At 35.0% G+C, this 13,610-nt stretch overlaps 1 protein-coding gene across 1 annotated transcript; it reads left to right on the top strand.

Annotated features, from left to right (window-relative positions):
* Positions 1-3,390: 3,390 nt before the first annotated feature.
* Positions 3,391-4,558, top strand: LOC145587835 (uncharacterized protein At1g08160-like). The gene has a single exon (XM_081644512.1). It carries the CDS (start codon positions 3,561-3,563, stop codon positions 4,266-4,268), a length of 708 nt encoding a protein of 235 aa, XP_081500638.1. The 5' UTR covers positions 3,391-3,560; the 3' UTR covers positions 4,269-4,558.
* The last annotated feature ends 9,052 nt before the right edge of the window (positions 4,559-13,610 follow it).

Raw genomic sequence — 13,610 nt, 5'->3', positions numbered from 1 at the left:
TTTCCAAAAAAAAAAAAAAAAAATAAAAAATAAAAAGAACACCCTATATATACAACTATACCGTACCGCCAATACAAATAGTATTTATATTCGCCCCTTTTCTTTGTTTCAGGAATGACAAGCTTGTTCAATCTTGGATGATATCCACCTTCTAAGCAATAAGCCTATTCATACTAGTGCTCAACCCGCCCCTGTTATTATATCTTGGTCCCTTCCCCGGTGGGCTACTGTAAGCTCAATTTGATGGTTCTGCCCTTCACAATTAGAGACCATTTAGGGAATCATTGTGCTGGCCGTACTTACAACCTAGGCTTTTGCCTGACTTTTCTTGCTAAAGCCTTTGCTCTTCGCAATGGCCTCCTCTTAGCTAGAGAGCATAATATCTCCAATATTTTTATTGAAGGTGATAATCCAACGGTTATTAATATCTTGCAGAGTCAATTAACTGCTCAGGGAAGCTCTAACTGTTGATGAGGATCCATTCTCGAACTTCAAGTTCCAACATATCTACCGAGAAGGAAATTGGGTAGCAGATCATGTTGCTTCTCTTGGATATTCTATTGACGCTCCAAGATATAGACCCTTTTATGGACAACAATTTTTTTTTTTTTTTATTTTTGTTTTTTTACTTTTTGATAAATTAGGAAACGGTCTAGCGAGAAAACATTCCTAACCTACTCCACGTATCTTACTTCTATAATATATATATATAGTCAGGCTACGAAATAACGACACTTGGCATTTCAACTTTTCGCCAAGTGTTGCGCCACATATGCAACAATTAAATATTCGTATGACACATAGAATTTATTTGGATATATTTTTTTATGAATAAAAAAGTATTTTTTAGTAGGATAAAAACTGATAGATTTTGTAGGATAAAAAAAAAAAAAAAGTTAGTTTAGAGTTTTATTTTCAATAAAAATTTTGATAGAGTTATAGGAAAAAATTGTTAATTTAGAGTTTTATCTCCGATAAAATACTTATTTTTTGAGCGAAGGATGTGATTCAAAACGTATAATATTCATTTATAATATTTATAATATATCCTAATTGATTGAAATAAAATACTTCACAATCTAAAATGATTTTATTACTTTATGTAGATTGTCAACCGGGTCGGGTCACGGGTCATTTCGGGTCAAGTCACTTCAAGTCAGAGGTTAAGAAATGTTCACACTAGATCAAAGTTTTAGGTTTAGGTCAACTCAACAGGATAATCACAATTTTATTGTTTATTTTATTTTTAGCTAATTTTTAGAACTTTCTAATATTTCAAACTTAGTTTGCTTTTTTTTAAAAAAATAATTTTTTAAATCAAACATTTTCACCAGTATTATCATTAGTCATTACATGCTTACTACGTAATTTAAATCGTCACAAAATCACATCAATTCCTAACTAAATTTGTATCAATGATATAATTTAAACTTGATACATAGATAAAAAGTTTATTTTAAAATTCAATAAATAACCTTGGCATCACACGGGGCACCAAAGTAGTGTATATATATATATATATATATATATATATATATATATATATATATATATATATATATATATATATATATATATATAGAAATGAGATCATATATGAGACCGCATCCCTTATGTGAGAACCATATTATATGTGAGGACATATTACAACCGTTGATCAATTGCATCTAATGACTACAATTTATCCCAATCAAACATAATTTCAAAAACAATATTCCAGCGTTTTTTCTCTCCTCCTTCATTCGACGCGTCATTTTCTCTCTGCTCCTTCAATTTCTCTGCTCCGTTTCTTACTGCTATTTACGTTGATTCTTCATCCATTCTTCTTTAAACTTCATTGATTCTTTGTCAAGGTGATTTTCGTTGATTATAGTTTGATTTTCGTTGATTTTAGTTTGATTAATTAAGGTTTTTGTCAATTAAATTCTTCATTAATTAAGGTTTTCGTCAATTTGTTTTGCGATTTTTGGCTATTTTCCATCAATTTCCGTTTGAAATGTTTGCTTATTTGACAAATGAACAACTAAGTTTGCCCATTTGTTAAATTAGCAACTAAGTATTTGCTCATTTGACAAATGAGCAACTAACTATTTGCTCATTTACTAAATGAGCAAAAAATTGACTGCTCATTTTCCAAATGATCAAAGAATTGTTTGCTTATTTTTCAAATAATTTAAGTAACTAATTATTTGCTTCTTTGACAAATGAGCAAAGAAATGCTTTTGATTTAATGAATTATTGAAGAAATCTTTGCTCATTTGACAAATGAGCACCAAAGTTTTTGCTCATTTGTAATATTAGTAACTAAGTATTTGCTCATTTGACAAATGAGCAACTAACTATTTGCTCATTTGCTAAATGATCAAATAATTGATTACTCATTTTCCAAATTAAATTATCAAAGAAATGTTTGCTTATTTTACAAATGAGCAACTAATTATTTGACAAATGAGCAAACTAATGGTTGCTCATTTCACAAATGAGCAAAGAAATGCTTGTTGATTAAAGAAATATTTTCTCATTTGACAAATGAGCAACTAACTATTTGCTCATTTGTTAAATTAGCAACCAAGTATTTGCTCATTTGACAAATGAGCAACTAAGCTTTTGCTCATTTGTTAATTTAGCAGTGAAGAAGAGGAGAGAGAAATCATCGATCTTCAATTTTTAGTCTCCATTGTAATCTCACCTTCAAGCTTTGAAGAGAGGGAAAGAGAAGTATACAAATTGTACGTAATTTGGGTTTTGGGGATTGATGTGTTTATTTTAAGAATTACATTATTGTCATTACTAGTTGAACAATCTCAGCTGTTGGATTTAATACAATCTAATGGCTGAAATTTGTCCCTACATAAGGGATGGGTTCTCACTGGATCCTGACCCTATATATATATATATATGCCCCAATCTACGGGCCTATTCTCATTGACTGAATTGAGCTGAGCTAAGCTAAACTGAACTTATTAGAGATGAATTGAAGTGAAATGAATATTTTATAAGAGAAGGAAATTAAGAGTTGAACTAAACTAAACTTATTAGAGCTGAACTGAACTGAAAATAATCGTATTAGAACAGGCCCTACATATGAGCTTAATCATGTAGTTTTTACTCTATTGTAAATCCTCAAATTGTAAAGACGTAATATATTGAGAGATCGATACCTCTGAATTAGGAAGGGAAGAACGTCGACATTTACTAGGATGCTTAGTGCATTAGTGCCTCTACATTGTATTTATAATTGTGGGATGGAATATTGCTTTTCCCTTGTCTTAATCTTAGCCTTTTGAGTTGTGATCACATAAATGTTTAAAAATAATGTGTACCCTAACACAATATTAAAAGAATGGAGAATATATACTAGTATAAAAATCTAAGAAAAGCAAGGGCGTGTTTATTGGGTGGCATCTTCGTTGTGTATACAAAAAGTACAAACCCAAAGTGGGCAAAGGTTGGCATGACGACTTGTTTTTCCTCTTCAATCCCATTACACATTACACTCTCCTCAACCATCAGAATCCCCCAATTTGTTCCTCTGCTAAAACAAAAAATAACCGCCTTGAATGACAGACCAATCACGCCCCGCCACCGGGTACCCGGCCCCACCACAAAACGGTTACCCGCCACCGCCACAATCCAACTATTATTATCCAAACTACAACGCGCCACAACCGTACTACCCTCCCCAACCACGCGCTACCTTCTTCCGCCGCTTCTTCGCGGCACTCATCGCTGTTTTCATCATTTTCGGTGTCATCCTCCTCATCGTTTGGCTCGTACTCCGCCCTCGTATCCCCTCCTTCACTGTCGATTCTGTCACGCTTTCTTCCCTCAACACCTCCACCTCTCCCTCCCAGATCTCCGGCACTTGGTCCTTCCACTTCTCCGTCGCTAACCCTAACCACAAGCTCCACGTCTACTACGACGAGATCGAGGCCCGCTTGTTCTACAAGAACTCCCTGGTTTCCCAGAATCAACTTCCGCCGTTTGAGCAGGGGACTAAGAATGTCACCACCATGGATGCCCAGCTTGTGGCATCCTCGGCTTATCTTGAGTTGGATTTGGTGAACAAATTGAGGGATGATCGCTCTAGAGGTAGCGTCAAATTCGATGTTCAGGTGTTGGCGTTAGTCAGGTTTAAGGCTGGGGGTTGGAGAGCTCGAAGACGGTTTCTTAGGGTTTTTTGCGACGATTTATCAGTTGCATTTTCATCTAATTCTACCAAGGGGAATTTATCCGGTGGGCCCCGACGGTGTTCTGTTGGTATCTGATTCCTCTTCTTCATTTTCTTTTTCCACTTTTCCAGGTGATTGAATTGATTAATCTTTTTTTATTAATTCGCTGTATGTATATGAATTATGTATGACACTGAAATCAGAGATACGTTAGCACGTTTATTACCTATTTCGTGTCTATTAATTGGCAAATAGGTGTAGTTTGTTACGTAATTTGTATCAATTTATCATGTTTTCGTCATTGCAGCATTCCGTCTGATGAACTTCTGTATGAATTCATATGATCATATTAATGGGTTGTAGGTAGCTAAGAATCCTTTGCATTATGGCATTGTTGTTGTATGGTAGGCTAGACATAAATGCAGCTTTAATTTCTAAATTTTGTCCGAGGCCGTACCACAATCACTTAGTTTCCTGGAAGCTAGCTGACCTTTGATATTGTTGATGTTGTTTCAAGGATTTGATGTTGTTTCAAAGCTTTTAACTTTTTGCGATACTGGTATGACTAGTGCTAGTAGCATTTAGAATTTTGAGCGCTGACTCTAGTTTTAAGCCCGTGTATTGGTGGCTAGTGCAATATAACATGTTAATTGCTCCTAATAGAGAATGAAAAGTTGTTGAGAACTATGTGCAGTATGGGATGGTGGGTTTCGTATAGATTCAGAAGAATTTTCGTGGTATCATAGCAACCATTTTCTCTTGGGTTTAGAACTTTAGATGTAGTAGATGGGATTTTTGTGCAGCATCGTTGCCTGTAGGTTTCTGATGGTGTTGCTGTCTCCGCAATTTATTGATCACTTGAGGGGGTGGTTTTTCTGGAGAGACTGCAGTGTGAGACTCACAATCCCCAGTAGCTTAAAGCTGAACTTGTCCAGTATTGACAGTATGATTTTTTTTTTAAAATTTTTTGGGTACAATTATGTACTCCGTAAGAGGTGTGGATGCTCGAGCAAGTCTTTGATGGGGAAGAGTGTAGCTAGAAGAACAAATAGGTAGCTTTTCACCCTTTACCTACTTTAGTCAGATGGGTTTTGTTGTAAATGGTGACAGTAGTAGTCATAGAAAAAAATGGCCAAGGATCTCACTGGAGATCAAGCCTCATTTTTGTTTGCGTCTTTGGGTTTTACTATAAATGAAAGGAGGGTAGATGAGCACATGCTTCCCTAACATGATCTTATAGCTTTTAGCCTTTGGGCCTTTCCTACACAAATAATAGTCGATTTTATTAGTCAGTCAGTAGAATTCTCTGAGAACCATGAAAGGTTTGGTAGCTAGCTATTGCCCGAGGCTACCTCTTTAATAGGTAAGGTTATATTTTTGTCTAGAGTATTCAAGTTCACTAGTCAGAGAACTGAGGGTAGCTGAAGTCATGCTTCTACTTTGTGTTGCCAAAAATACCCAAACATGCTACATGGACCAGGCCAATTGATTAGAAATTCATTTTGATTTTTGTTTGAGCTGGCTTGTCACCAAGTGAAATAGCTGAATTCAAACAACTTGGCAGACTTAACTACTAAAATCAAGCTAGGACTTGCAGATGGAATCACATTTATTTAATAGATCCAGTGTATTAGAACTGAAGATTCGGAATATAAAAATGAGGATAAAGGAATTGGGAGAATATTGATTATTGGTATACAATCCCAGACCTTTGATTGGCTGGACACTCCGTATTACAAAGTTTAACAAAATTAGATTCACTAAATAATTTTCTGATTCTCTTTCCTAACAAAACAAAATTCACTCAATAATCACATTCCTTTGATTGGTTTGACATTCCCTACTACATTACTAGATTTACTACCTTGAATCCTTTTTGTTCTTCCCACTTTGACTTTTTTTTATCTCACAAAAAGATTCAAAATGGGAAGAACAATGAAAATTAGAGAGTATATGCAAGGAACCAGAAGCCTCCTATTTTATTCATTTATTCCTGCAAGAAATGGTGCCAAAGGTGGTTAAAACTACCTAAGGGTAGAGTAGTAATTCAACACTAGTTTCTTATGAGATGCCTGGCAAGAGGAGTTTGTTATGGGTTGCTTAGGATGAAGAGTTCTGTTAGAGGCCTTTAAATATAGATGCATTGTAAGCTGTTTTGCATGCTGAATATAACTCTTGGAATTTTTCCTTTTAATTCTTCCTTGTGGGAAAGCCCTTACCTCTCGAAGTAAGGAGGTTGTTTTGTGTGGTTACTTGGATTATCAATATAATTTACTCTCCTTGTTCTGTTCTCTTTTTTATCTGCTGCTTTTCACCTCTAGTTCCTGGCAGTATATTGTCATAACAATATTTCACTTAATAATTTTCTAACCTCCTTCCCTCTGTCACCTCTGATTCACTCTTTGCCTTCCTCACCAAGCCAATCGTAATCAACTAATATGCCATACTAATTTCCTCTAGGATTCAGGCTAGTCTATTACCATCATATCCTGTAATCAGCAATAACCAAACATGGAAAACTCAGTTATTTTGGCAACTTTGTTTGCGCTTTTTTTTTTTTTTTTTTTTTTTTTTTGAGTCTAGCTTTACACATGAGGCAAGCTATCACCTAGTAAGCCAGGCTCCCACTTAAATGAGTGTGGCTTCTCATGTAATTATTTGAGGATATATGGATATAACTTGTCGAGGTTAAGCTTGTTATGGCTGCTTCCGGCTTTTTGTTGATGGCTGTGTTAAAGTTGAGAACTTTATTTGGATCATTAGTGGCATTTCAATGAGAGTTGAGATGTTCAGTGTGCGATTTGCAGTGGACAGCTGATGAAGATAGTGAATTTTACCTAGAATTTGTGCAGGTTCATCATATGGCCTGAAGATTAATCTGAGTGCTCTCTATATTGGCAGTTTGGTTCCCCTGGAGGAATAAACCAGAAGCTCGGGCTCTTGAGCTCCGTAGCCAGCCTTTCTTAGCTACTCCGATGGATATCTTTGACTCTTTGTTGTTTGGTGCAGAATATGCCTCTAAAATCGGATGTAGGAGGTCCAACTCTTCTCTCTGGTGTTGGCTTTGGTATTAGAAATTTAGAACTAAGTAGTAATAGTGGCACCAATGGGTTACTATTCCGAGGATGATTATATTCAAATTTCTTTCGTATTTGGTGGCACTTGAATCAAAGCTCAATAGCGGCTGCTATGCTATTTGTTCAGTCAAGTTAGATGGATAAGGTGTCCATCTCACAAAGTTAGGGTTGATGTATGAACTTAGGCCTAAAAGATGTTAGTATCAAGTGGCAAAAGGAAATAAGTGTGAATCAATTGGTATATGGAACAGAGATAGCTCTTCTCTCATCCATCTGCCCCCTTCCAATTCTATTTTCCTTGTCAGTATGGAACTCTCTTTTAAATGTCTTTATCTCCATTTTCATGTATAAAAATTATAAGAACTAGATATTAATAACTATCACGCATGAAAATAAACAAAGTCTTAATAACAAATTAATACGCCGCTTACATGCTTAACAAAATAAACCCACTAAACCACTAATTAAACTAAACAATAGCAATTGAATTGCATTAGTTAGAGATCCACGCACATTCCACTACTTTGAAGCACTACAATCAACAACATTACCCTCATCAAACAATTATAGATTAAGAAAAAAAAAAAAAAGGAAAGTTCTCTTTTGTTCCACAATTTTCACCTTTTCATTCAACTCCAAATGAGTTTAGGAATAGTTTGACATTTTAACTAATTCAAGAGACCATTGAACTACCAACATTTATTTAGGTATAACTGTAATTATAGAGTTGTGCCCAGTTTATCTTCTAGATAAACAAATTTTGTTTATATGGGGGTATAATCATCGTTTCAAATACTAGTGGAGGGGTACATGCGTCTTTTCATGTACTAGTTGAGGGGCACATGTGTAATTTCCTAAATTCAAGTTGGAAATAGTAATTGGACATCTCACCAAAAACACTGAATAAATGACTATGCCTTTTGAATATATTTACAGATTTTGCCACCAGATTAACAAAATTCGTCAATATGGCAGATAAACTTGTATTTGCCCGAAATTATAACATGTTTGAAAGGGAGGTAAAGGTGATATAATATGAGAATAGTAAAACCAGATAAACAAATGCCAAAGAGAGAATGAGTTTGTATTCTAATACGGAGTAGAATTTAGGTAAAATGCATTTCGTTTTTGCTAAAAAACGAGGACTAAATCATATACAGAAAGATTATTTGTAGAATATGACTTTTCTATCTCGCGTTACTTGCAACATATGAGAACCCTTGTGTCCCAAGATAGAGTGCTCAAATTTATGGGTGGTTGTCTCGGTTTGCGTCCATTATTGATGTGAAGATCGTGAAACTTAAGGGATATTCCATTTTTCGAAGGAATGAAATTGATTAGGAGGGGAACTTGAGAACATAGTACAAAGGTGATCGATTGGTTGATAATGTGACCCATTTGTTTTTTCTATTGTACGTATTGATTTACGGAAAGACAAGCAAGTTAAGAGAAGATAATTAGGTTTTTTTTTTTTTTTTTTTTTTTTTTTTTTTTTGACAAAGGATTCAATTGCATATATTGAAAAGTTTAAGGTAAAACAATAATAACGAGGCCTATTAAGACCTTTACAATAACAAAGCTATGAGCAACACTTGCTCTTATGAACACAAGAAAACAAACCAACTTAAAAGAAACTGCTTTGTTAGTCATCCTATGAGTGTTGGAACCACTTTGTAGCTAGCACCGCCTTGATTCTAGCGAACTGCAGCCTACATTACATGTTATTCCTAGTGCCCTTTTCTCACCAATGGTGAAGCTTGGGTAATTAACCACGGTAGAAACACCTTTTAACCTATAGAGCTTGAAAAATAAAACCAAAGCAAGAAACGAAAGGAAGGTAATATCACAGTAACAAGTAACTTGATTTCTCTCTTTTAAAAGAAAGAAATTCATGAATGGTAGCACACAATGAACCCCAAATAAATTGGGAGCAGCGCACAGATTTGAAATTTTGAATGTAATGAGTAAAAAAACCCATTATAAACCTGAAAAAACTAAAAGAACTCCAATTAACAAAATTAGAGCCAACTAACGACGAAACAAAACACCAAATCTTCCTGTCATTCACTCGCAAACTTAAAGGACGAAGAGCCATTAAATGACATTCACCCAGATTGTTCTTCAAGGCAAACCCACTACCTAGGAAAAGTAAGCCAAAACTGACTACAACGAGAAGACCAACTTCTCCAAATCCCAAACATGAAACATAGGTGAAGGGTAAGGCAGCACTTCCTCCTACCACCCCATAACTTCCTCCTATCACCAAAAACCTAGAGTCTAACCCAAATTTACTTCCCCTTACCTCTTCAAGATTGGACAAGCCCACCATTGCCATCCAACCAGAATCCAAACAGGGACACATTACAAGGAAACAAACAAACCAACAAAACCAAAAGGGGAGACATCCAACCACAAAGCAGTAACTTAAACTCAAAACTAACATACTAGCTTCAAAGTATGAAGAACTAAGGAAAACGAAGACTTACAGAGCCAAACTAGAGCACCAACGTGCAATTGCGGAATCAAACCTGGCCAAACCAAAGAAGAAAACTAGAACAAAGAATTTCGAAACCGAGCGCAAGAGATCTACAAAACCTTAACCCTAACTTCACCAATTACCGTCGCGATTTCCTTTTTTCCGGCAACCCCCTGACGGCAGCGTTAGAGTTAGCCCAAGACCCCTAAAAAACGTCAATAACGTCCCTTGAACATACGGATCTGAACTTAGATCCTTCTTCTATGTGGCGAAAATTCCCGGTGGCGCTAGTCTTCTTCGTCTCCTTGAGAAACCAACGTTAACAAACCAACCTCACCGGTGAGAAAAGGGTAGCACTAAACGGAGTTTGAAGCTCTTCGAGGAGCTTGGTTCCGCTTTTAATTAGGTTCTATTATGGATGAGGTTTTTACATTTTTCAACTCCATTCAAAAAACTTGTGATGTAAATAATTTTGTTGAACTAAGTATTGGATGAATCTATTATTTTCAGACTTTGAATGTAAAGGTAAAATAGTGATAAAATTTAGGGTTTTTCTAAGCTATGCCTCCCGAGTTATGGAATTTTTAAGCTGTATCCATGCTTTTTCAAAGTTATAAGTTGTGCCCTTCACCTCATGATATTTTATCAACAATATCGTCCTTTGACAACCAAATCCGTTAACGGACGTTAAGTGGCGTTATTAATTTGACACGTATCCTGTTCTACTTGGTCGAACACTTTTAAAAAATAAAAAAATAATAAAATAATTAAGAGTTAATTAGAAAAAAAACCCACCCCTCCCACCACCACAACCTATTTTATTCATTTATTCCTCCCGCCGGCGAGCCCCCGCCCTTCCCCCTCGCCCTCCTTCCTTCCTCAACACTCCATGAATTTAACCACGTGACGCAACCTAGACCAAAAAACTGACTACCCTCATTCCTTCATTAAACCACCATGAAACAACCAACAATCCCTTTCAATTCCCCCACCTTACAACGACTCTCCCTCGCCGTTTCGGGGTGTGAAAAAGGGAGTTGGGGCTTGTTTCAGGTGGGGGAAGGAAGGAGAAGTGTTGTTGAGTAGTTAGGGTTTCAAGAAAGAAGGTAGATGCGGCGGGGAAAGGGGGGTCGGGTGGGTCAAATGGGGAGGTAGAGTACCAACCGACCGGTTTAGGTGGTTAAAGTGGAGTGTCGACCGGTTTTACGGCAAGTTTAGGGGAAGGGTTAGGGTTTGGTGATGAGGTAAGGTGGCCGGGGAATTTTGGGTCTTTTTTTTAAAAAAAAAAATTAATGTTTTTATTTTTTAATTAAACGATTTTAGTGACACCACTTAACATTCTCTAACTTTCGTTAACTATTGTTACTGTCAAAAGTTATTGTTGATAAAATAACGTAAGGTAGAGAGCACAACTTATAACTTTAAAAAAATATGGATACAGTTTAGAAATTCAATAACTTAAGGGACATAGCTTAGAAAACTCTAAAATTTATTTATATAAAAACTTGGGCTTCACACAGTCGCACACTCACACGTACATACACCTCCCCTAATTATGTTTATTAATTTAAGACAGATTGCTGGCATTACTATTGATTTAAGCAACTACAATTATTTATAGATTCATTTTGCATGTATATTATCATTCATTACTCTTGTTTTACGTAGAAATTTAGCCTTTAAAATCAGCTTCTTGAATTTGGAAAGCATGAAGAACTCAACATTGGTCTCTATCCTTTTAGTCTTGTGCTTTCTTCTCTCATCAGGTAACTTAAATCTTCTACTACGTAATAAATATTTACTTTTTGTTGCATGGTATTTTGTACTCCCTCCGATTTATTTATTTATTTATTTTTAAAATGTTAAAGTGGGAAGAACAAAAAAGATTATATTGAAGGGAGTATAATGGTCTTTAATCAACAATCTAATTTGTCCATTTATGTACTCCGTAACATGGAAAGAAAACATTCTTTGGTAAAAGACAAAGTTACTTCCTTATTTGTAATTTATTTTGCTTTCTTTTATTACTACTCATAGTATTTTTTTTTTTCTTTCTATTTTGACCTAATTTGATTTGTGTCTTTTTATTTTTGCCAAGCGCAAATTTAATTTAAGTATTATGTTTTTTTGTCAAGTATCTAAAGTTAAGGTCTCGTATTGTATTTCATTCAACTTGCACATTTTTTTTTATTTTATTTTAATTGTACCAAAATCAATACATCAAATCTTATCAAAGATTTCAAATTCATGTTTAACTCAAATTCAGGCTTATAATAAACTAATATTTCATCTCATAATCAAGCATATATGATTCATAAAATCATAACTCAATAAATTTGTACATTTTGGCATTATTATTGTATTTCCTAAAAAGGCTTTATTTATATATTTTTTTTGGCTTGGAAATTCAGAAACAAGAGGTAGCATGAGCATGCCATGTGGATTTATAGGCAAATGCACCCCAAATGCTTGCAAGAAAGTATGCGAAGGAATTGGATCACAATCACCCATTTGCATCTCTACTACTAATTGTTGCTGCCTTAGTGATCAACCAACAGCTTTGCACTACCTTTTTTATAAGCAACAAAAACTTCAAGGGAACTAATTAATTAGCCTCTATCTACTCTTAATGTTTCCTTTTACGCTGCTTATTTGTAATTTTAATCTACTCCATTCGAATTTAATTGTCTAAGGTTAACCTCGATATTAATTTTGGACGGAGAAAGTAGTATTTAAATCTGATCCCTTTTAATTGTAAAGTTTTGACTAACGTCAAAGTTGTATTTTATTGGGGTTTGGTCTGTAATAATATAATAAGAAGTTTCTTGCTTTTACATTCATTGAATGGTACGATACAAAGTTACTTCAACACCATGATAATATATCTCTTATTGGAATAATTTCTTAATACAAGTATATCTTTTAGTAAACCTGAAGCATCTCCCTCTATGTCCGATTGTTCTTAATTGCCAAATTGGCATATTTTACTGGTTTAGGCTAAGAACAATTATTAATAATCCCATTTTATATGTAATTTGCTTAATTAGCAAGAAAGAAAAACACGAAATTGTAAAGAGGGCATCATCATTTATGCACTACTTAGGTTTCTATGCATTTGTCTTTAATCGGGTAATTTACATCCAGTAATTCACACAAAATGACATTATGAATGAAATTAGCACGTCTAATATAGATTCCCGAAAGCCACCCACCTACTAGGATTTAATTTGGGAATACATACATCCGGAGTTACAATAGACATGTCGCACATTCCATATTAACCCATCAAGCCTAATAACACTTCTAAACAAGCTTGGGTTGCAATCACAAAACTATAGTCGTTTGATCAATTCACACCAGAGGTAGCAAGAGCCACAGTATACTCGTGGATTAGTGGATACATAGGCATATGCACAATGGAAGCCTGCGAGAAATATGCAGTAGCACGATCACCCAAATGTATCTGAGACACTAACTGTTGGTCTGTTGCTGCCTTAATTGTCAATAGCTTCCTATCAAATGGTTGCATGCTACTCTGTTTTCTAAGCAAGAGAAGCATCCATGAAATAACTTCTCCAAGCTCTGAATATATTTCTTATATTTATGAAGTAATAAAAAAAAAAAAAAAAAAAAAAAGGGGTTATTGTTCTTGTGGATTACATTGAAATCCATAAATTTGCTGTAAAGTTGTTCAAACATCAAGTTTGCTAGCTATAACAGCTTTTTTTCGTTTTTCGATTCTTTTTTTTTTAATCGCAACTTGCTACTCCAAGTTCTCCAACCTGAGACTTATTGACAGTAGTAAGGTGAAAGCCAGCCTGGCTGTCATCAGACATTTTTGAATCTTTAACGAGCATTTGAAGTAAGAATTGTAAAATCACAATT

Source organism: Chenopodium album, chromosome 17 (assembly GCF_948465745.1).
Source record: "Chenopodium album chromosome 17, dcCheAlbu1.1, whole genome shotgun sequence".
Classification (NCBI taxonomy): domain Eukaryota; kingdom Viridiplantae; phylum Streptophyta; class Magnoliopsida; order Caryophyllales; family Amaranthaceae; genus Chenopodium; species Chenopodium album.
The sequence above is the reverse complement of the archived record's forward strand: the minus strand, read 5'-3'. Positions and strand labels throughout refer to the sequence as shown.

Excerpts from the sequence above, each read along its gene's own strand:
- LOC145587835 (XM_081644512.1), top strand. The coding sequence starts at position 3,561 with ATGACAGACCAATCACGCCCCGCCACCGGGTACCCGGCCCCACCACAA.